This window comes from Dipodomys ordii, unplaced genomic scaffold (genome assembly GCF_000151885.1).
Source record: "Dipodomys ordii isolate 6190 unplaced genomic scaffold, Dord_2.0 Scaffold30, whole genome shotgun sequence".
Taxonomy (NCBI): domain Eukaryota; kingdom Metazoa; phylum Chordata; class Mammalia; order Rodentia; family Heteromyidae; genus Dipodomys; species Dipodomys ordii.
Genome location: NW_012267246.1, coordinates 2458336 through 2478012, shown reverse-complemented (window position 1 = coordinate 2478012; position 19677 = coordinate 2458336). Strand labels below are relative to the sequence as shown.

The window sequence follows — 19677 nt, the reverse complement described above, 5'->3', positions numbered from 1 at the left end:
TGGCACTGTGGCTCAAGTGGTAGAGCGCTAGCCTTGAGCTGAAGAGCTGAGGGACAGCGCCCAGGCCCAGAGTTCAGGCCCCACAACCGGACCCCCCAAAAAAAAAAGATACTATATAGAGGGTTACAGTTACATGAGTAAGGTAATGAGTACACTTCATATTGGGCATTGTTACCCCCTCCATTGTTTTCCCCCTACTATCCCTTCCCTCCCTACCTTCCCTGAGGTTCTTTTTTTTCAATTGTGATTAAGTGATTACATAATTTCCCAAATTTCACAGTATTGTGGAATAATGATGCTCATTTAAAGCCACAAGCTCATTCTAACTTTCCTGGAGCAAATTGTCTATCAAGGTCTATAACATATAACGGTGTACATGGTGTACATATATATACCATACATGTGATCAGCAGCATGGGGATATTTAGTAGTGAAACCATGTATTTTCATGCTAGCATACATATATGTATTTAAGACTTTGGAAAGAAAATGGGAACAACCCTATGCTAAAACAGGGTTACCCTAGGTAAAGAACCTGAACTGGGAGGGCTAGTCAAGATAACGCTAGGGTTTCTTTCTACAACAACTAGATTATTTACATAGTGGGTGTAAACTATGTAAATAATTTTCATTGAAAATCTACAATTAGATTTTTACATAGCTTTTTAAAAAAATTACCTTTATGTACTTGTACAAAGGATTTCAATTCTACATGTCAGTGTGTGAGTGCAATGCATGTGGATCAATGCCACTCTTCATCCTTCTCCCCACCTCTCCCAGCCCCACCCACCATCCTCTCAAGTTACCTGGGTCCATTGTCACATATGTGCATTGAAGATTATGACTATTAAAGTTAGATTTGCCTGCGTGCGTGCGTGTTTGCGTGCGTGCGTGTGTGTGTGTGTGTGCTGCTGATCCTGGGAGGCTTGAACTCAGGTCCTGGGCACTGCCCCTGAGCTTCTTAAGCCACAGTGCTATTTCTGTTTTTTTCTGAGTAGTTTGTTGGAGATGAGATTCTCACTGCAATATCTGCCCTTCTTCTTCAAATTGAGATTCTTAGATTTCAGCCTCCTGAGTAGCTAGGATTATAGGCGTGAGCACCAGTGCCTGGCATAAAGTTAAATAAAGGGAAAAAAAAGTATACAGTCTCTTTACATGTGTACAAGTGTAGCTCAGGCTTATCAATGGGAAAATATCTAGAAATATTAGAAAGAAATTTAAGTTTTTTTAGTATGCTGCAGAATGATAGAATTTGGTGTTGTTCTGTAGAACTGAGGATTAAGTCCAGAGCCTAGTGCATGCTTGGCAAGCATTCTACCACTTGAGCTATGCCCCAGCCCAGGACTGTTTAAAAAGATGTTTTAAACATCCCTTAACAAAAGCCTATTTCAAGTATTAAGATTGTCTCAGAAAAGAACTCCAAGCTTGTGTTTTTACAAGACATTTTCCAACATCATTTCTTGGCAAACATTATTCAAATGAATGCTACACATGAATAATATCTCAAGCCCCCTGACTGTGTACCCTGAGAAAGTTGGTCACATTAGCTTACTCTGCTTTGGCTGTGCTCATTCACTTACTTCCTTCAAATCAAACCAATATGGTTAAAAATTAAACATGGAGACACAAATGAATGTTCACTCTTACTGTATATATCAACTTTCTGAAGTAATTCACAAGATGCTACAATACAGTACATTCTGTGCAAGCATGCATTTCTCCTGAGAAGTCATAATTCTGTACAGAGTTTGAACATTATGTTGATGTGAGGACATGATGTTATCTAGTCAGAGAGTGTTCCTGGAGATGGAGGCTAGCAGCGTGTTCCAGTGGAGAGTCCTTCCTGGGAGTTGGATGACTGGAGTTATAGGCCTCTTGCCAGTGCACCCCAGAGAACAAGCACATCCATCACCCTTATCTACTTCCCAGGTTCTCTAAGTCAACCTGACTGTGAGAACCACTGCACTATAACACAATTGAGAGAGCTTTTAGAGTTGTTCCTTAATTATTCTCATTTGGACTATCTACTAATCTTCATAATGAAAATATTGTAAAGGAAAATGATTTAAAAGTGCCTTTTAACTAATCTTCTCTCTGTTATCAACCACATCAGAAAACACAAGAAATCTGATCACACGACCAGGGGTTTTAACCACCTGTGATCTGGGTACTTTCTGTCATGCTCTTAGATCTAAAGATTAATTTGTTTTTTAGTTCTTTCCTTCAAATTGATCTCACAGCAATTCAAGATGGCAGGGGGAAGTTCAGAGACTAAAAAGAAATGAGATTGGGGATTCTCAGGATAATATTCAACCTAGGTCTCATAAGCAAAGGCATCTAAGCACCAAGGCAAAAAATAGGGGGCAACAAAGAGATCAGAAGAGATCATCCTGCAGAAACTAGTTTCAGAAAGTGACAAATGCCTGCCCATTAGGAGAAGTAAACCACCACCCGCATACTTACAGGAAATTAGATTACTTTTCAAGACAGTAGGAATGGAGGGTTGAGAGTCTGGGTATTTACAGACAAGTCATTTAAGGGTTCAATAAAAGCAGGAAGAACTCTTACTTTGTGAGAAGTCAGGAGAACTGTGTGAGGGCCTAGAGGCATAGTATCAGGAGCCTAGTATCAGGGCCTAGTATCAGGAGCAAGACAGCTTCTGCAGTGCCAACGGGACAATGCACTGGACGTGTGCAGAATTATTTGTAAGGAAAAATACTGTGCAGGGTTATTCTAGATATTTGAAAAAAAGTTATCGTGACACTCCTATCTTTCTATCATATTCTTAGTTGCTAAAATACATTTTTGTTAAGGTAGTTTTAATTTTATACCAGTTATTAACCTGTAATTATTGAAAAATATTTAATAAAGTTTGGAAAAAGGGTTTTTCCCCCCTACCATGGGCCTGAATCAGTACTGTTTTTTTTGTTTTTTGTTTTTGTTGGTCATGGGGCTTGCACTCTGGGCCTGGGCGCTGTCTCTTAGCTCTTCAGCTCAAGGCTAGCACTCTACCACTTAAGTCACAGTGCCACTTCTGGTTTTCTGTGGTTTGTTGAAGGTAAGAGTCTCACAGACTTTCCTGCGTAGTCTGGCTTTGAACTGCGATCCTTAGATCTCAGCCTCCTGAGTAGCTTCAGTACTGCTTTTTTTTAATATAATTTTATGGTTATTATTAAGGAGTTGTGCAGAAGGGTTACCATTTCATAAGTCAGGTAATGAATACATTTATTTTTTGGATGTCATTCTTTCCTTTGCTTCTCCCTCAGATTTACTTTTTAAATAAACTTTATTTTCTCTCATTTGAGCTTTATTTGATGATTCACTTATTTTCTATCATATCTTTAATATGCAGATAGTCTATTAAAAATAATGATCTTTTTCTGGCTAAAAATAACTCTTCAAGTTTACTAATGCAGAAGATAAATTCTTAACCCTTGTCTAATTTTAAAAGAAAGCATACATAATTCTGTATTACAGGATTTATGTATAATTTCACAAAAACTGAGACAAAACAGTTTAATGTATTTTCTTAGACTAAGGGGATGGAGGATGATTTAGAGAAAAACTGAAATTGCTACCATCATTTAGAGGATAGCTATATTCCATACCTGAGGATTCTATATCTGCAGATTCAACCTATCTTAGATAAAAAATGTTTGGAAAGCCAGGTGCCCGTGGCTCACGCCTGTAATCCTAGCTACTCAGGAAGCTGAGATCTGAGGATCATGTTCAAAGCAGCCCGGGCAGGAAAGTCCATGAGACTCTTATCTCCAATAAACCACTAGAAAACCAGAAGTGGTACTGTGGCTCAAGTGGTAGAGTGCTCGCCTTGAGCTGAAGAGCGCAAGGACAGTGCCCAAGACCAGAGTTCAAGCCCCACGACCGACCAAAAAATAAAAAAAATATTTGGAGTGGCTAAAGATGTAGTTTAGTGGTAGAGTAGAAAAGGGAATGGGATTATATCTGCATCAATACTGAACATATATTCAGTATTTCCTAAACAATATAAAACTACTTATACAGCACTTACATGATATTAAGTATTATAATATAGAAATGGTTTAAATTATACTGGAAAGCAATGACTGGTAACCTTGCTTGTAATCCTCTCAGGAGGTCAGATCTGAAAAATGTGGTTTGAAGCTACCTGATACAGACAAATCAGAGAGTCTTTAATTAACCATCAAAATGCCAGGCTGAAGATATGGCTCAAGTAGGAGAAGGCCAGCTATGAGTGAAAAGCCAAATGAGAGTGAGAGGTCTCGAGTTCAAGCCATAGCACTAGAACAATACATGCATGCATATGTGCGTACATACATACATACATACATACATACATACATACAAACATACACGCAGTATATAGTAGGATGTGGGGGGCTACATGCAACACAATGTTCCTTTTATATAAGGGACTTGAGCACACATGGATTTTGGTGTCTAGACAGGGGAGTTCTATAATCAGTTCTCCACGGATACAAAGTGGCTAGAATTTATATGTTTTAACAATCCCCTAAAACTCATCTAACATAGTGTTTCTGTGAAAATTAAAGGGAGATTGCCTGCTGTTCACTGAAGGGATTCCTTAGAATAAATTTTTATTCTTATTTTGAATATTTAAAAAAATATAGAGAGGCCAGGTGTCAGTGGCTCATGCCTGTAGTCCTAGCTACTTAGGGGGTTGAGATCTGAGGATCTCGGTTCAAAGCCAGCCCAGGCAGGAAGGTCTGTGAGACTTTTACCTCTAATAACCATAAAAAACAACCAGGAGTGGAATTGTATATCAAGTGGTAGAGCACTAGCCCTGAGCAAAAGAGCTCAGGGATAGCACAGAAAAGCCCAGGAGGGGCTTTTCTGGGCACAGAGAGGGGTGCGGAGAGGGGGGGACAAAGGAAAATTTTTTAATTTACCTTGACAGTTACAAAAGGACAGACCATAACTCCTCCAGACTTTTGGCAGCACCTTCGGTGAGGAGTAAGTTGCTACACACCTACCCATAGCTACTTGTCCTCACAGCTGACAAGAAGGGGCTTCTCTGCCTCCTTCCACTAAGCAAAAAGCTGTAAGAGCATGGAAACAAGGACACACACTGACCATGCTTGATAAATGCTTGATAGATGTTTGCATTTAAGCCCTTTGGAAGTCCCGACTGGACTCAGATTCTCGATCCTCCTGTCTCTGCCTCCTGAGTGCTAGGATCAATGTGCCTGTGCCCCAACACCTGACTCTATGATTTCAACATATTGCAGATATCTAATATCCCAAACAAAATGTGACTAAAGAACACTGTCTCATTGTATATGAGTCGACTTAAAATGTGGTTTGCTTTAATAGATTATTTGAAAGAAACAACAAAAAATACAGGAGGAGGTGAGTGGATAGCAGATACTCCTGAAAAGAGGAGAAATCAGACTTTTCCTAGTGAGCCCTCAAGAGGTTTCCTCCAAACACAGGAGCTGTCCACAGTGGAAGAGACCTGACACAGGATGGAGTCGGCTCCATCCAGGACTTCTACACAGTGTTTCAGGGGATTGCTTCTAGCCCTGTCCTTCCTGGTTTCCAGCTCCTGACATTCCCTCTGTCTCTCAGTCCACTGTTGGCCACTGCACTGCTTTAGACTTAGAGGACTCCATGGTAAGCCAATGCACCCAGCACGTTCCCAGCTAGGAAGGAACATCTGATAGTTGTTTACCACCTCAAACCAAGGACAGTCTCTCCAGCATGGGAAAAGATCGACAGTCCCATTCTGCAAGAGAAATGCTGTTCCATTTATCTTGGGTAAACTGAATGCTAACACTTTTATTGTATGAGATCATAAGGCCAATCCAACAGGCACATAAGACAACTAATGAATAGTGTTTTTCTGTACTCGTGATTCATCACATTGTCAAATTCACAGTTGGACTTACCAATCTTCAAATACCTGCCAAGGAGCCCACACTATACTTCAAGAGCCATAAGTAAACATCTAATGCAAGGCTTTCCTTATGCTATTCCCCCCACAGGGACTTGAAGACAGAGAATATACACACAAATACACACACACACACACACACACACACATAATGCATTTGACATTTCACTCTCTAAAGTACAGAGCTTGAAACCCCCCTTGACACCAAAGGTATAATTAGATTTCCAGAGCCTCAAAGAAGACATTTTCCTATATGCCCTGACATGATAAAGCTCTAGTGTTCCACAAAGCACTCCACTGAGAAACAGAAGCCAGCTAAAAAATATGTCTTGGAAGTTTCTGGATAGCTCCTTCACTGCACACAGGAAGCTATCCAGTAGTAAGCCTGAGGCATTTCCAACTAGCTGACCGTCAAACTGCACTAAATCTTAGCCATAATTCTTTTCACACAGAATCTCATCTGAATCATGCATTTATTCACTCATCATAAATTTCCATTAATACAGAAGACTGGCTGGTTGATCAATTAGCATGAATGTGCACACCAAGTGTGCACAAAATTCATGTGAGCACAGAGGAGGAGCATGTGAGCACAGTCAAGGAAACTGAGTGGTAAAGAATGATTTTAAGAACACAAAGTCAGGAATTCCAGAAGGGCCTTTGCTGAAGTTTGAGAGAAGACAGTGCATTCTGGTTAATTCTTAGAAGTTCACATGACAGTGTGTGTACCATGTTATAGAATTTATTCTTTTTGCTCAGTATTACAGACCGTTAGAAGATTTAAAGATCCTTAAGCTCAAGAACATTTGTGTCAGTCAAATTTCTGCCTCCATGTATCAAATCTAGCTCTTTCCTGAATCTTCTTCAGCAGCTTGTCTTTCAGGCCTGATGGCATAGCCTAGTGTATAGAAGATTCTGAGTTTGATCTTTAGCCTTTTAGGAAAAGAGAGAGTCAAAGAGAGAAAGGCCAGGAGGCAGACTTTGGCTTGGATTGTTTTTAAAGCTCAGTTTACAGATGTTCTTGGTTGATAACATCAATTATCAACTTCCAGAAGGTAAGTAGCCCACCTACAATTATGGCCATTAACTCCCATCCTTGCATCTTCCTGGTTCAATTCTGGGTCCAATGGCCTTGTCCAGTTGTGGACGCCAGTTCCTCCTTGTTGCTGATTTCTCCCTCCTCTAACACATAGACTTATTTCTACATTTTCTTTTTTTTTTGGGGGGGGGTCCAGTCGTGGGGCCTGAACTCTGGGGCTGGGCGCTGTCCCACAGCTCTTCAGCTCAAGGCTAGCGTTCTACCACTTGAGTCACAGCGCCACTTCCGGCTTTTTCCTTTTGGTTATGTGGTGCTGAGGGATCGAACCCAGGACCTCAGGCATGCAAGGCGAGCGCTCTCCCACTGAGCCACCTTCCCAGTGTGTATATGTACACAGTATACTTGGAAGTCTGTCCTGACAAAAGTTAAGGAACTTGGAATAGCATTATCAAGAAAAGAGGTTTAAAATCACAAATTCCATAGGCATAAAGGAAAGTTAAGCAAATTCTCAAATACATGTTTTCTAGAATTCCTTCATGCAAACCCCAGGGCTTTACAGAAAGAGTTTCTCAGTCATTCTAAGGAACCCCTGCTTTCCTGGGCATATGATGCTTTCGGAATCAGTCCCAGTCAGTCTGTCTTTCAGTATGGCAAGGATCTGGCATGTTTTCTCCTTGCCTTCTAAGAGAAAAACCCAAGTACTTGCCAGACCACTTAATATTCTAGCTTCCATAGCAAATTGCTTTCATCTCCTGCCTCCAAACTAATTTTGGATTTGTGCAACAACAACAAAAAAAAACCAAGGTAATAAGGGAAAGAGAGATGGGAGATGCAGCAAGGCTGTGGACTCTGTTTTGTTTTGCATGTTTATTACAACTAAAACATGCTTTTAATTATGTGACACAATTTATGTTTAGCAGAGGTCTTGCTATCACTCCTTCTAGATGCTTTCTTCTAGAAGCTTTGCAGTCTTCACTCAGAGCAGAAAACACTACACCTACATTGGAACACAGATGACATATTTGATGGTTGCCTTCTACCTTAGTTTTGAGTTTGAATTCAATAGCCAATTCCTTTATTTTAAAACATAATAAGGGATAAATAAGTGCAGCAGTGATACTCAGTAGACACTATGTTGAAACTATACAATTATAAACTATGTTGAACTACATGACTTGTGGGGAGAAGAGTCAGGAGGGAAAAACAGGGAGAAAATGAGGGAAGAGATAACACTTCAAAAAGATGTGTACTCATTACCTGACTTACATAACTGTAACTCTTCTGTATGTCACTTTTACAATAACAATAAAAGAGAAAAAATATAATAGGAAATAGAGACAAATATAACCTATTCTCCTAGAGTTAAGCAAATGAGTAAATACAATATCTGGCCAAAGAAAACAAGATTATTATTAAAGAAATCTGTGATTTAGCTTTTAACAACTGAAAAAAAAGATGATCTAAGAGCAAAAGATCAGGGAGGGAGAAAACAGTCATAGGCAAAAGAAAGGGCATAAAGAGAATTCTGAATTCAAACCCTCAACCTGATGAACATTTCTAAATATGAAGTGATGTTCCCTGAAAAAAAATCTATCAAATGAATATATTTGTTTTAATAATTGCTCCCTGTGAAATAAAGTGTTTATTCACCATTATGTCATGAACACACTGAGCCTTTTAAACACAAAGGCCTGAAGAAGAAAACAAAAGCTTTGAAAATATTTTTCAAAATGGAGAATGACTACAAAGTAAAATTTCAGTTCCTCCTCTAAGTTTGAGTACTGAAATCTCACATTTAAATATGTATTTCCCTGAATCTTTCCTCCCTGACACACCCTACCCCACCAACTCTTGCAAGGACCTCCTCCTCGCTCCCAGAGTGCATCTTCCTGCCTGTCTGGCATGGCATTCTACTGGCTACCTCCTGGCTGGCAGCAGGTAAAATACATCCTTCCACCTCTGAGGACACACAGTGAAACCCCAATAATCAATGCAGGTGACAAAATCCACCTACATTAATAGAAAAATGGAATAAAAATTCCAGGTAAACAATCTTATTTTGCATATGGGTAAAAGCAAAATGAGATATGATTTTAAAATCTTGACCTCATGATACACACCATGTTTCAATCATTTAGAAAATTAGCAAACATCAACATGTGCCCACTGTCATGCTAGATCCTGTGGGTGATCCAAGGGAAAATAAAAACAGTTTCTGTTCTTAAAGACTCTGGCATATTAAAAAAGAATGACATACACCAACAAAAAGACAAAACAAGGAAGCACATACTCAACTGATAAACTGTTTTAAAATGTAAGTGCTACATGGTATCACATCATTGTGAAATGAGGTTGTGAACAGGAGGTAGCAATGAAAAAAGAGGAGCTTGAAAGTTTAAAATAAACACAAGGAAAAAAATGAAATGGGCATTTGGGGAGAGGGAACATTTGTATGCTGTAGTAAATGATCATGGCTTCTTCATACAAACTCATATCTATGTCAAAATTATAATCTTTTGACATATAAAGATGAGTTGCTGGGCACTAATGGCTCACGCCTGTAATCCTAGCTGCTCAGGAGGCTAAGATATAAGGATTGTGGTTCAAAATCCCTGTAGGTAGTACAACTCTATGTACAAGACTATATAACTCTCTGTCCAATTAGCTACCAAAAGGTTGAACTGGAAGCATATTCCAAGTGGTAGAGCACTAGCCATGAGCAAAAAATCTGAGCAAGAGTGTGAAGCTCTGAGCTCAAGCCTTGGGACTGTCACACATACACACTTAGATATAAGTCCTAGTAGAGTTCCAATTTAAACCTATTGCACATATTTTTATCAGCATTAATAGCACCCACTTTTACTCTCAAAAAGTTCCAAATTTGGTCTATAAATTTTGTGTTCATCTTACTTATCATGAGCTTATTTCTGTAGAGAATGATACTATCTGGTATCCTTTCATTTAATAAAATATTGTTTAAATACCATTCAAAAGGACATTTTCAAGATATATCCTTAATTCTTTTATAAAGATACTTGGTTTTCTAGACAGTAATATAGCACAGATTGACCCAAATGTTCTTGAGTCTCCCTAAGTTATGAGAGTCCAAAGGTTGCTCTCTTAAGGGATTTCATTTTTAGAACTAAATTGAACCTATAATTCAGAGTCTTCCTTAATGAAATGTTCCCTTCAAGCCTCAATTAACAGTATCATTATCAATCAGCATTCATCACATACCTGCCATATACAGGATAGTGTTCAGGGTGAAAGAGTTAGGTGTGAGAGAAAAATAAGAGATATGGTCTCTTTCCCAGTAGTTTATAATACATATACTGTTTATTGTACATCCACCCATCAATCACCTACTAACCCTTGATCACAGAACAGCACACATCAGGTACAAATAAATTACTTAGGCAGTAAGTGTGTGTATCAGGGGTTGCACCTGGCTGCACATAACAGAAACCAGAGCACATGACATCGATCATATAGCAGCTATGTATTCTCATGTAACACAGCTAGATAGGTATTTCAGGGCTGGTGGTGGGGAACCAGGTTACTCCTGTCTTTCTTGTTGCAAAAAGGCCAGTCTCTCTCTAATCTCAACTCTGAACCTTAGGGAGAAGAAGGGTGATGCAACAAAAGGAGAGGTAATGCAAACTTCCTCAGAAATCCCTGGAGAGCTTCATTTTCATCTCATTTGACAGAGTCTTCACAGTAAAGTCAGCCTTAATTGCAAAGGAGGCTGGGGCAGTGGGTGTCTGGCCTTTTCAGCTATTACAGGGATGTACTGTCAGATGAACTGCCCACAAAACCAGACAATGGAGAATTATTCAAACATAGGAGGCCATTACATGCTTTTCATTTCTGCTCATAAATAAATCAATTTATGAAGTATTTTGGAGCATTTTTATATGCTAGACAACTGTGTTAGGTGCTAGGCATAAATGAAGCAAAGAATACGACTGATTTTCACGGAAGTTAAAATATAGCCAGGAATGTAAATGGGAAACACGTAGTTATACTTAACACCACATGAAAGAACAAAGAATGTCATGGAAACCCACCAGGGTTGGCAAAATGGCTTCTCTGGGGTCTGCTATCTCAGCCAAACCTGAAAAAGGAGGTAGAGAAAAGATGGGAGAGGGAAGAAAGTTTCAGGCAGAAGATAAGAAGCATTTGAAAGGCCAGAGGAGTGAGGAACTGAAGAGAAGTCTGAGACGATTGTGACCAAGAGTGAGGCTAGGAAGACAGGGGGCCAGAGGTCACAAGACTCTCGTAGCACAGGCGGTTTTGTACTGTACTCCAAGGACAACAGGAACCCTAAGCAGGAAAAGCCAGGGAGTGCAATGATGGGTAAGTACTTGGATGGGATCACAGGAGACACAGGATGGGCCAGAAATGGGCATCGGGAGACTGTAGTAGATATCCAAAAAGAGAATAGCAGTTATGGCTGTATGGATCCAAGAGATACTCATGGGGGAAGATGATCAAATAGGAAGAATCGAGCTGATACCCAAGATAGCTAATAACCATAATTACAATTTTTTGAAAGTAATCTCAAATTTTATTAAAGTTACATAGCTGTAAACCTCCTATAACGGCATCTACTACTCACAATAACTCTGAATGTTGACAGTGTTCTTAGGCTCACCTTCAGCCTGGAATACTGAGGCAAAGAGTTCAGCACTACAGTAATTTTCCCAGGTCCTCGCTACTCCGTGTACAGCAGGAAATAGAGAGGTCGGGGGAGGATGATGAAAATCAACAATATCATAGGAGACCACATCCCCTTATCCCCCTAAAACCAGAGGATGATAACATATCACAGACATAGGGGTTCTTCAGATGGAAGTTAAGAAAGACGAGGAAGTAGAGACTGTTTTAATTCAGTGGTGCCTAAGTAACTGGTAACCTGAATTAAAATATTCTCTTTGAAATGAAGGATGAGAAAACGAAGGCATTGGGTCTAACGTATTCAATCAGGCTGACATGGAAAGGAAGAGAAGCTTAGATCAGAGCTGGAAGAAGCCTCAGACTGAATGAAGGTCTGGAGAGTTCTGAAGAAATGCAAGACCTAAGAACATGCACAGCCTGTCCTCTGGCTTTTTTGTTCACAGCAGGTACATTACCACTTTAACCATACCTCTAGCCTTGGTTTCTTGGATTTTGTCCAATACCTACCTGTCTTCTCCTTCACGTGTTAATTTTACTTCATCATTTTAAATCACTTTATACCAATTTTTGAAAGAAAGGGAGATCTAGTAAATAAGTCATAATTATTTTCTAAAGTTCTGCTTTCACCATAATCTCTATTCCTCAATGCAGAAATCATAGCCTCATCAAAGTTAGGCTAGGCAGTTTAAAATTCCTGCACTAGAATTTCTTTGGTGAGCTGGTATTTCCTAAGCCCAACGACTTGGCTTGGGCTTCCAATCATTAGGTATTGAAGGTAGGAGGCAATGTGACAGTACCTAGAGGGCAGCACCTCAGTGAAAACATGGAAAGGGGAAAGAAAGGCTGCAGAAAACTCCTCTAGACACTAGGAATGAATCAATCACTCCTACCAAGTACCTTTTCTCTCTGACCATTCTTTTTTAATTGATACTTTTAATTACTTAAATATCTTCAAATTATTGTACAAGGGGGTTTCAATTCAAGATGGCCACTTATTCTCTGACCATTCTACAGATGAAGAAATCAAGGCACAAAGACACAGGATTCCAGAACTATACAGTACATAGCATATCATTACATGCTGCATTACCTGCTGATTCTTACAATGAGTTAGGTTTTGCCTAATAAAAATTCTGTTATTTGTCATAATCATAACTAGTATCAAGTATGGAAAACTCAAGGTGGAAGGATAAATTCAAAGAGTAATGATGGATTAGAATGCTACATTGCTGATTAAAATATTGGGTAGTGCCTTTAAAAAGACAGGGCAAGCCGGGTGCCAGTGGCTACTCAGGAGGCTGAGATCTGAGGATTGTGGTTCAAAGCCAGCCTGGGCAGGAAAGTCCATGAGATTCTTATCTCCAATAAACCACTAGAAAGCTGGAAGTGGCACTGTGGCGATTGCCTTGAGCTGAAGAACTGAGGGACAGCACCCAAGCCCAGAGTTCAAGCCCCACAACAAACAAACAAATAAAAAAGACAAGGCAGAAGAAATATATCTTATTTTGGTAACCATGTTGCTATAGCAATAACATAATGATAGAAGGGCTTTCAAAGTTATACTAGCAATAAAAGATATGTATGTGTACATGTCTATCAATACTGCTGAATAAATATTAATCTGTATCACCTTGTGTGATCTAGTAACAAGGAAACCCATGTAAACATTGTTTATACCAATCATAAAACCATCTGTCAAGTTCTACTTATTGTTTGCACGTGTCCACGGAGAGGAAGAATACAGGAAAACAGTATACTATAACTAAGGACTTCTTTCTGAAGCACAATCTAGAGTTGATGTGGGGGGGGGGGAAATGAAGCAAAAGGATTTGCTGGTCTTACAATTATATGATAGGAATAAAACTTGTTTAAGCTCCTAGAGTATGATGCACAGTACTAACCTCAATATGACAAATTATCTAGAATAAAAATATGGTATCAACTCTGGGTTTAAATTATTTATCAATAGCTCTGTGTCTACTGGACCCATTTTTCAGCAACCTGAACTAGAATAAGTGCTTTTCTACAATGGTACCAACCTCACTTCAATCAGTAACAGTTTTCATTTTGCTGCAAAGAATCTCACTTTGCTCTCAAGCGACAGTGTGAGAACTAGTCCTTCAAGGGGATTGTGAGGCTTTGAGAAGTCCCCTGAGGTCTGAAACAGTTCCCTAGGAAGCAGGCCTGCCCCATGAGAATGACAGTTCTACATCAGTTCTTTGTTCTATAAAGGCTGGATGACTTGAAATCTAGTTTTCTCATCATTGTTAACATGACTGCCCCACTTCCGTGCCAAATCCAAAAGCAGAAAAAAAAAGAAGCTTGGGTGGTAAGTGTACGTTAGACCCACCAAGTGGAATGGTCTTAATGTTGGCGTTTTTGTTTTTCCGCAGTACTTAGGGATTTTAATTCAGGGACTATACACTTGCTAGGTAGATGCTCTACCATGTGAGACAAGCTACCAATGCCCTTTTCCCATTGGTTACTTTGTGTGTATGTGTGTGTATGTATGTGTGTGTCTATATGCATGCTGGTCCTGGGCTTGAACTCAGGGACTGGGCACTGTCCCTGAGCTTCTTTTTTACTCAAGGCTAGAACTCTACTACTTAAACCACAGCCCCACTTCTGGCTTTTTTTTTTTTGGAGTCCCATGGACTTTCCAGCCTAGGTTGGCTTTGAACTGTGATCCTCAGATCTCCGCTTCTTAAGAAGCTAGGGGTATAGGTATAAACCACCAGTACCCAGATCCATTGGTAACTTTTGATGCAGGGTTTCAATTTATGCACAGCTGGTCTGGGCTACAACCTTCCTTATTTGTGCTTTGCCCCACCAAAGAAGATATAGAGAGGGTAAGCATATGAAAAGACACTCAGCATCATATGGAAGTATGAATTATAAGATGCCACTATCTCCAGTGAAAGTAACAAAACAGAACTATAGATCTTGAATAACACAATCAGTATAATTTAATGTATCTACTGAAAAGTTATACCAATAAAACAAAGAATATATACCTTTTTAAAATAGCGTGGGATATTACTAAAAAAATGACTATTAAATTCTTTAAGTTCTCCCAAAGAACTTAAGAGTTATTTCCTCTATCCATAGAAGAATGCAAAAGATAGAAATAAAAGAATAGCTAAAATGTCATCTTTTAGAAATATTAAAACATGCTTCTAGGTATTTCTTAGGTGAGATATAATTGTATGTCAAATGCTGAAAAGTCAAGAAAGACAAAGTGTTTCTTTAAAAAGAAAAACTGAACTTTCATCTTATTTATCAGTAAATGAAAACAAAATTCTATTATACAAAGGTCTGCAGTGCAGCCACTGCCAACACAACAAACTTGTCACCACAGGAAAACATGTTAGTTTAAACTGCATTTATTTGAAAGAAGCCGAAAACAAATTAATCAAGACTTCAACTCAAGCAACTAGCAAGAAAACTAAAAACTGAAAAGATAAGAAACAAATATAAACAGGATAATAAGTTAACAAACTAGAAAACAAACAGAAAAGAAACAGATTTGATTATTGAAACCAAATCTGGTTATCTGAAAGGGCCAACAAAATAGACAATTTGTTACTCTCCTTGGCAAAATGTTCCTCTCCTTCTCTGCCTCCCTCCTTGTCCCTCAGCTCTTTTTCAAATGCAAATAATCTACCCAAGGAAAAGAGAGGGAATCGAACAAACACAGAAGGTGAACTTTCAAATAAGGAGAAACCACATATTACTAAATAACAAGAAATTTGAAATGCCAAGTGACATTATTAATTGCATAGGAAAATATCATTTGCTGAAACCAGTAAACTTTGAAATCAAGAAGGAATAAAAATCCACAAATAAAGCAATAATTAGAGAGAAAACAAAATGGATCACTGAAGTTCTACCACCCTAAAAAGACACCAGACATTTTCTATAAAGGAGATCTACTAAAACCGCAAGAAACAGCAACTACGATGCTATTCAGAGTGCCTGCTGCACATAAAAAGTGGAAGGCTTCTTAACTTACTGTGAGAGTGGAATTTATGTATTTATTTAAGCAGTACTGGGAAATGAATTCAGGGCCTTGACAAGTACTCTGCCTCTTAAGCTACACCCCTAGAAAGCCAGTCTTTATACCATTAAAAAAAAAAAAAACCAACCCTACATAGCAGCTTCACTAGTGAACAAAGGTGCAAAAATCTATGCTAAAATAGTAGCAAGTTAATCATTTTGCCTCCCACCACTAATATGGGTGATTAGTGTTGCAGAGCAAAGGCATTTGTATCATAATAACTTTATGTGTATACTAACCTTTAATTTATGGCACACTATAATGTAAACTCATGTGAATATATTTAAGGAAGGATTTATAGGAAAATAGTATCACAGTAAGAAAGCATTTATTACAAGCCTGTCCACTTGACAGTAAAGCTCATTGAGACTGGTTTGGGAAGGGGCAGAGGGGATGAGGAAGAGTGTCAAAGTATGATGCTGAGCCAATGCCACAGAATGCAGGGCCCAGACGCAATGGCACGGAACACAGGGCCCAGCTGGAAACGAGCAGGTGGCATTGCAAATCTGGGGGGAAAAGGTGAAGTACCTGATAAAAAATACTGAATAACAATCCAGACATTTGGAAAGCAACAAAAAGCATGAAATTATAAATCTGCCTCTGAGGTGATACCGTAACTGTGAAACATGCTTTTGTTTTTACTTTACTAAATCTATTCCCCCTTCTGATGACAACAGTCAAGCTTTTCTTTTAGTAAACAAGTTTCCTTCTGTGTACAAACTCTTCTCAGACTTGTTAAACAGGGTTCTCCCTTTTATAAGGCTAACAAAGTGGGAGTTGAGTGGTCATGTAATCAAAAGAAGCCATTAAGACTTTCTTCTAGGACTTCAGGCTTGGACGGGAAGGATGAAGAAACAAAGGGGAGCTAATTCACTCTAAGGAGATGGCCCAGGTCCCCAACAAGTGCTGTTCCCTGTCCTTCTCAAAGTCTTTCAGTGAGCTATCAATCTATGCACTTCTAATAAATTCCTTTTTTGTGTCAAGGTTAGTATTACCGTTTCTGTTGTTTACAAACAAAAGAACATAATGCAAAACCCTGTCTGGCCAAAATTTGACATAAGGTAAGTAATTTTAAAAGGAGGGGTTAATAAAAGAATAATAAGAAGTGTGGCTCAAGCACAAGGTCCTAAGTTCAAACCCCAGTATTGCCAGAAATAAACAAGGTAAAAAAACAAGCAACCATTAGAAAACACTAACAGATACAAAGTAGAAAGTCAATATTATATTAAGAACTCCTAAAAATAAAACATAATACCCAATAGGACCTCAAATAAGCAAATAGAAAAGTGAACATCTTATATAGATAGATAATAGATATGAGAAGAAATATATTGTCTAACAAATATGAAAAAATGTTTAGCTTCATTGGTAAAAACAACCAAATTAGATAACCATGAGATAATGTTTTTGTTTTCACTCAAGAGATTCAGAAAAATTAAGAATATGTCAATATTAACAAAATGTAGAAAAATAGCCACTTCAAAAACTACTGGCCAATTGTAACAGACACATCTTCTCAATGGATAATTGGTAAAATATTCACTGAAACTTTAAATTGGCATGTGCTTTCTTGCAGCAACTTTACATCTATAAACTTATCTTATGAGAAACATATTAAATGAATATAAATGCAACTCCTCTATGCAATAATAAAACTTGAAGTAATATAAATGCTGAGTTAAAGTTCCACGGCCAACAAAAAGAAAAAACAATGCTGGAAAGAACAATGGGAAGGTATGTTGTATAAGATGTAATAAGGAAAGCGTTGGTGCATCAATGGCAGGGTGAAAACTGGACAATCTCCAGAACATACAAATAAGTAGAAGAAGTCACAGAACGAGGCATTCATGCCCAAATGTATATAATAAATAGAGATATATCTGTTATAAAGGTAAAGATACAACAAAATACTTAGAAAGATATACCACCAAACCATGAAGAGCTGTTTTACTTCCAGTGAGAATGCAATCAGCAGGCCATCTAGGGATGTTCTTATCTTTTATTCTGTATGTTTTTCTTACTTCATGTGCTGATGTATAACTTGTAGAAATAAATTGTTTTGTCTTTTGTGCTGATACTGAGGCTGGAACTTAGAGCCTCACACTCTTGCTCAGCTTTGTCACTCACAGATGAGTGCTGTCATTTGAGCCACGCATCAAATCCAGCATTTTTCTGGCTTAGTAGAGATAAAAGTCTCTTGGATTTGTCTGTCCAACTTGTCTTCAAACCATGACCCTTAGCCTCCTGAATAGCTAGGATTACAAGCATGAACCACTGGCATTGGGCTGAGAATACAAAATATTACTAAAGAAAATAAAATGTGGGCAACACTGGAAAAAGAATTCCTAACAAGCAGAAATCCTCTAAATTAACATTTTTAAGCTGAATATTTCAAATTTTAAAAATTTCTCAACTAAAATATTGTATTTTATTAGTCAGATTTGAAACTGAAGAAACTATAACAAAATGTTCTTGATTAGGAAGAAATATCTGTTAATTGATAATGTAATGATATATTTATACAATAAATTATATAAACAAATTATACAATAACCTATGTGTAAATTATAAATATCTATGTATATATTATCATAAAACTTTATAGAAGTACTTTGTCCTAAGAGGTTAAAAAGTAGGTATTTTCCCAAAGATGTGATATTCACTAAGCTGATTAACTTAAGAGTTGCTAATATCAATTGTAGATACTTTAAATCAAGAAACTTTCATTCATAAGGAAGAGAATAAAACATAAGGAACTCTCACATTAAGTATCCACACAAGCTAATTAAAGTATCTTAGGCAGATTCTACAGCATTAGGAACTCATTTTTAAATTTTATTTCAATTTCTCTGGGTGCCATTGGTTCATGCCTGTAATCCTAGTTCCTCAGGAGGCTGAGATCTGAGAATCACAGTTCAAAGCCAGTAGAGGCAAGAAAGTCCCTGAATTTCTTATCTCCAATTAACTACCAAAAACCTGGAAGTGAAGCTGTGACTCAGTGATAGAGCAATAGCCTTGAGCAAAAAAGCTCAGGGAAAGAGCTTAGGCTCTGAGTTCAAGCCTCAAAGAGTGGCAGTGGCAGCAGCAGCAGCAGCAACAACAACAACGGAGTTATTCCAACTCCAATTATTTAGAATCCTACAGCCTTTTTAATGTCTTGGTATCCTTTTCAAAATATGAAAAAAAAATATATATATATAAGTATAACTTATATATGTATATACTTACATATATGTATATACTTAGTCAATTGTTTTCTAGTTATTTGGGAGTCTCAAAAGGAAACTATAAATTATATTGATAGTTACTCTTGGACACCTATAATTATGAGCAAATGTATTCAACTAAAAAATATATGCTTGATATAGGAACATTCTAGAAAAACATTCAAAATCTATTTTCTGTCCTTTTCTTTCAAACTAAATAAGAGAGAAAAGAGAAAAACATCTCTAACCTTTCAGTTTTGGATTCATTTTCCATTTTGCACTGGGCAAAGTCTTGACTGAGCAATTGGAGGTTTTCTTGAAGTCTCTTTTCCCGGTCTACACTTGCTTGGTAAAACTCCACCTTCTTCTCCATTGCTTTCAGTCTTTCTTCCATGGCCTTAAATTCATGTAGAATTAGATAGCTGACTCCACAGTACTTGCAAACTTTCTCTTCAGGAGACATCTAGGAAACAGAACACACGTTTACTGATAGGCTGCTTTTAATTTAGCTGAAGATATGACGGTAGCCTATGCTGGTCAGGTACAGAGGGCTGTGCCACAGGTAAGAGCCCTCATCTGTCTTTTTACCATATTGACTCGGGCACAAACTCTTGGAACTAGAAACAGTTCTCTTAGAGCAATTATGTCTCTGTGGTATCCCTCAGAGGGATTTACACTTCAGATAGGTTCCATAAATTTAAGTAAAAAATGGTAAAAATATCTTTACGATTGTTGTACTAAGATGAGTTTTCCACAGTACTAGAAGTCTCTGGCCTGTCATGGC

General features: G+C 38.1%; 1 protein-coding gene across 1 annotated transcript in view; it reads right to left on the bottom strand.

Moving 5' to 3' along the window:
* Positions 1 to 19677, bottom strand: part of Lekr1 (leucine, glutamate and lysine rich 1) — a gene marked incomplete at its 3' end in the record, with an annotated part of 100417 nt that overhangs the window by 63295 nt on the left and 17445 nt on the right. Inside the window, exon 3 of the mRNA XM_013016133.1 lies at positions 19142 to 19356. Within this exon, the coding sequence (XP_012871587.1) occupies positions 19142 to 19356 (215 nt within the window). The remainder of the gene's footprint in view (positions 1 to 19141; positions 19357 to 19677) is intronic.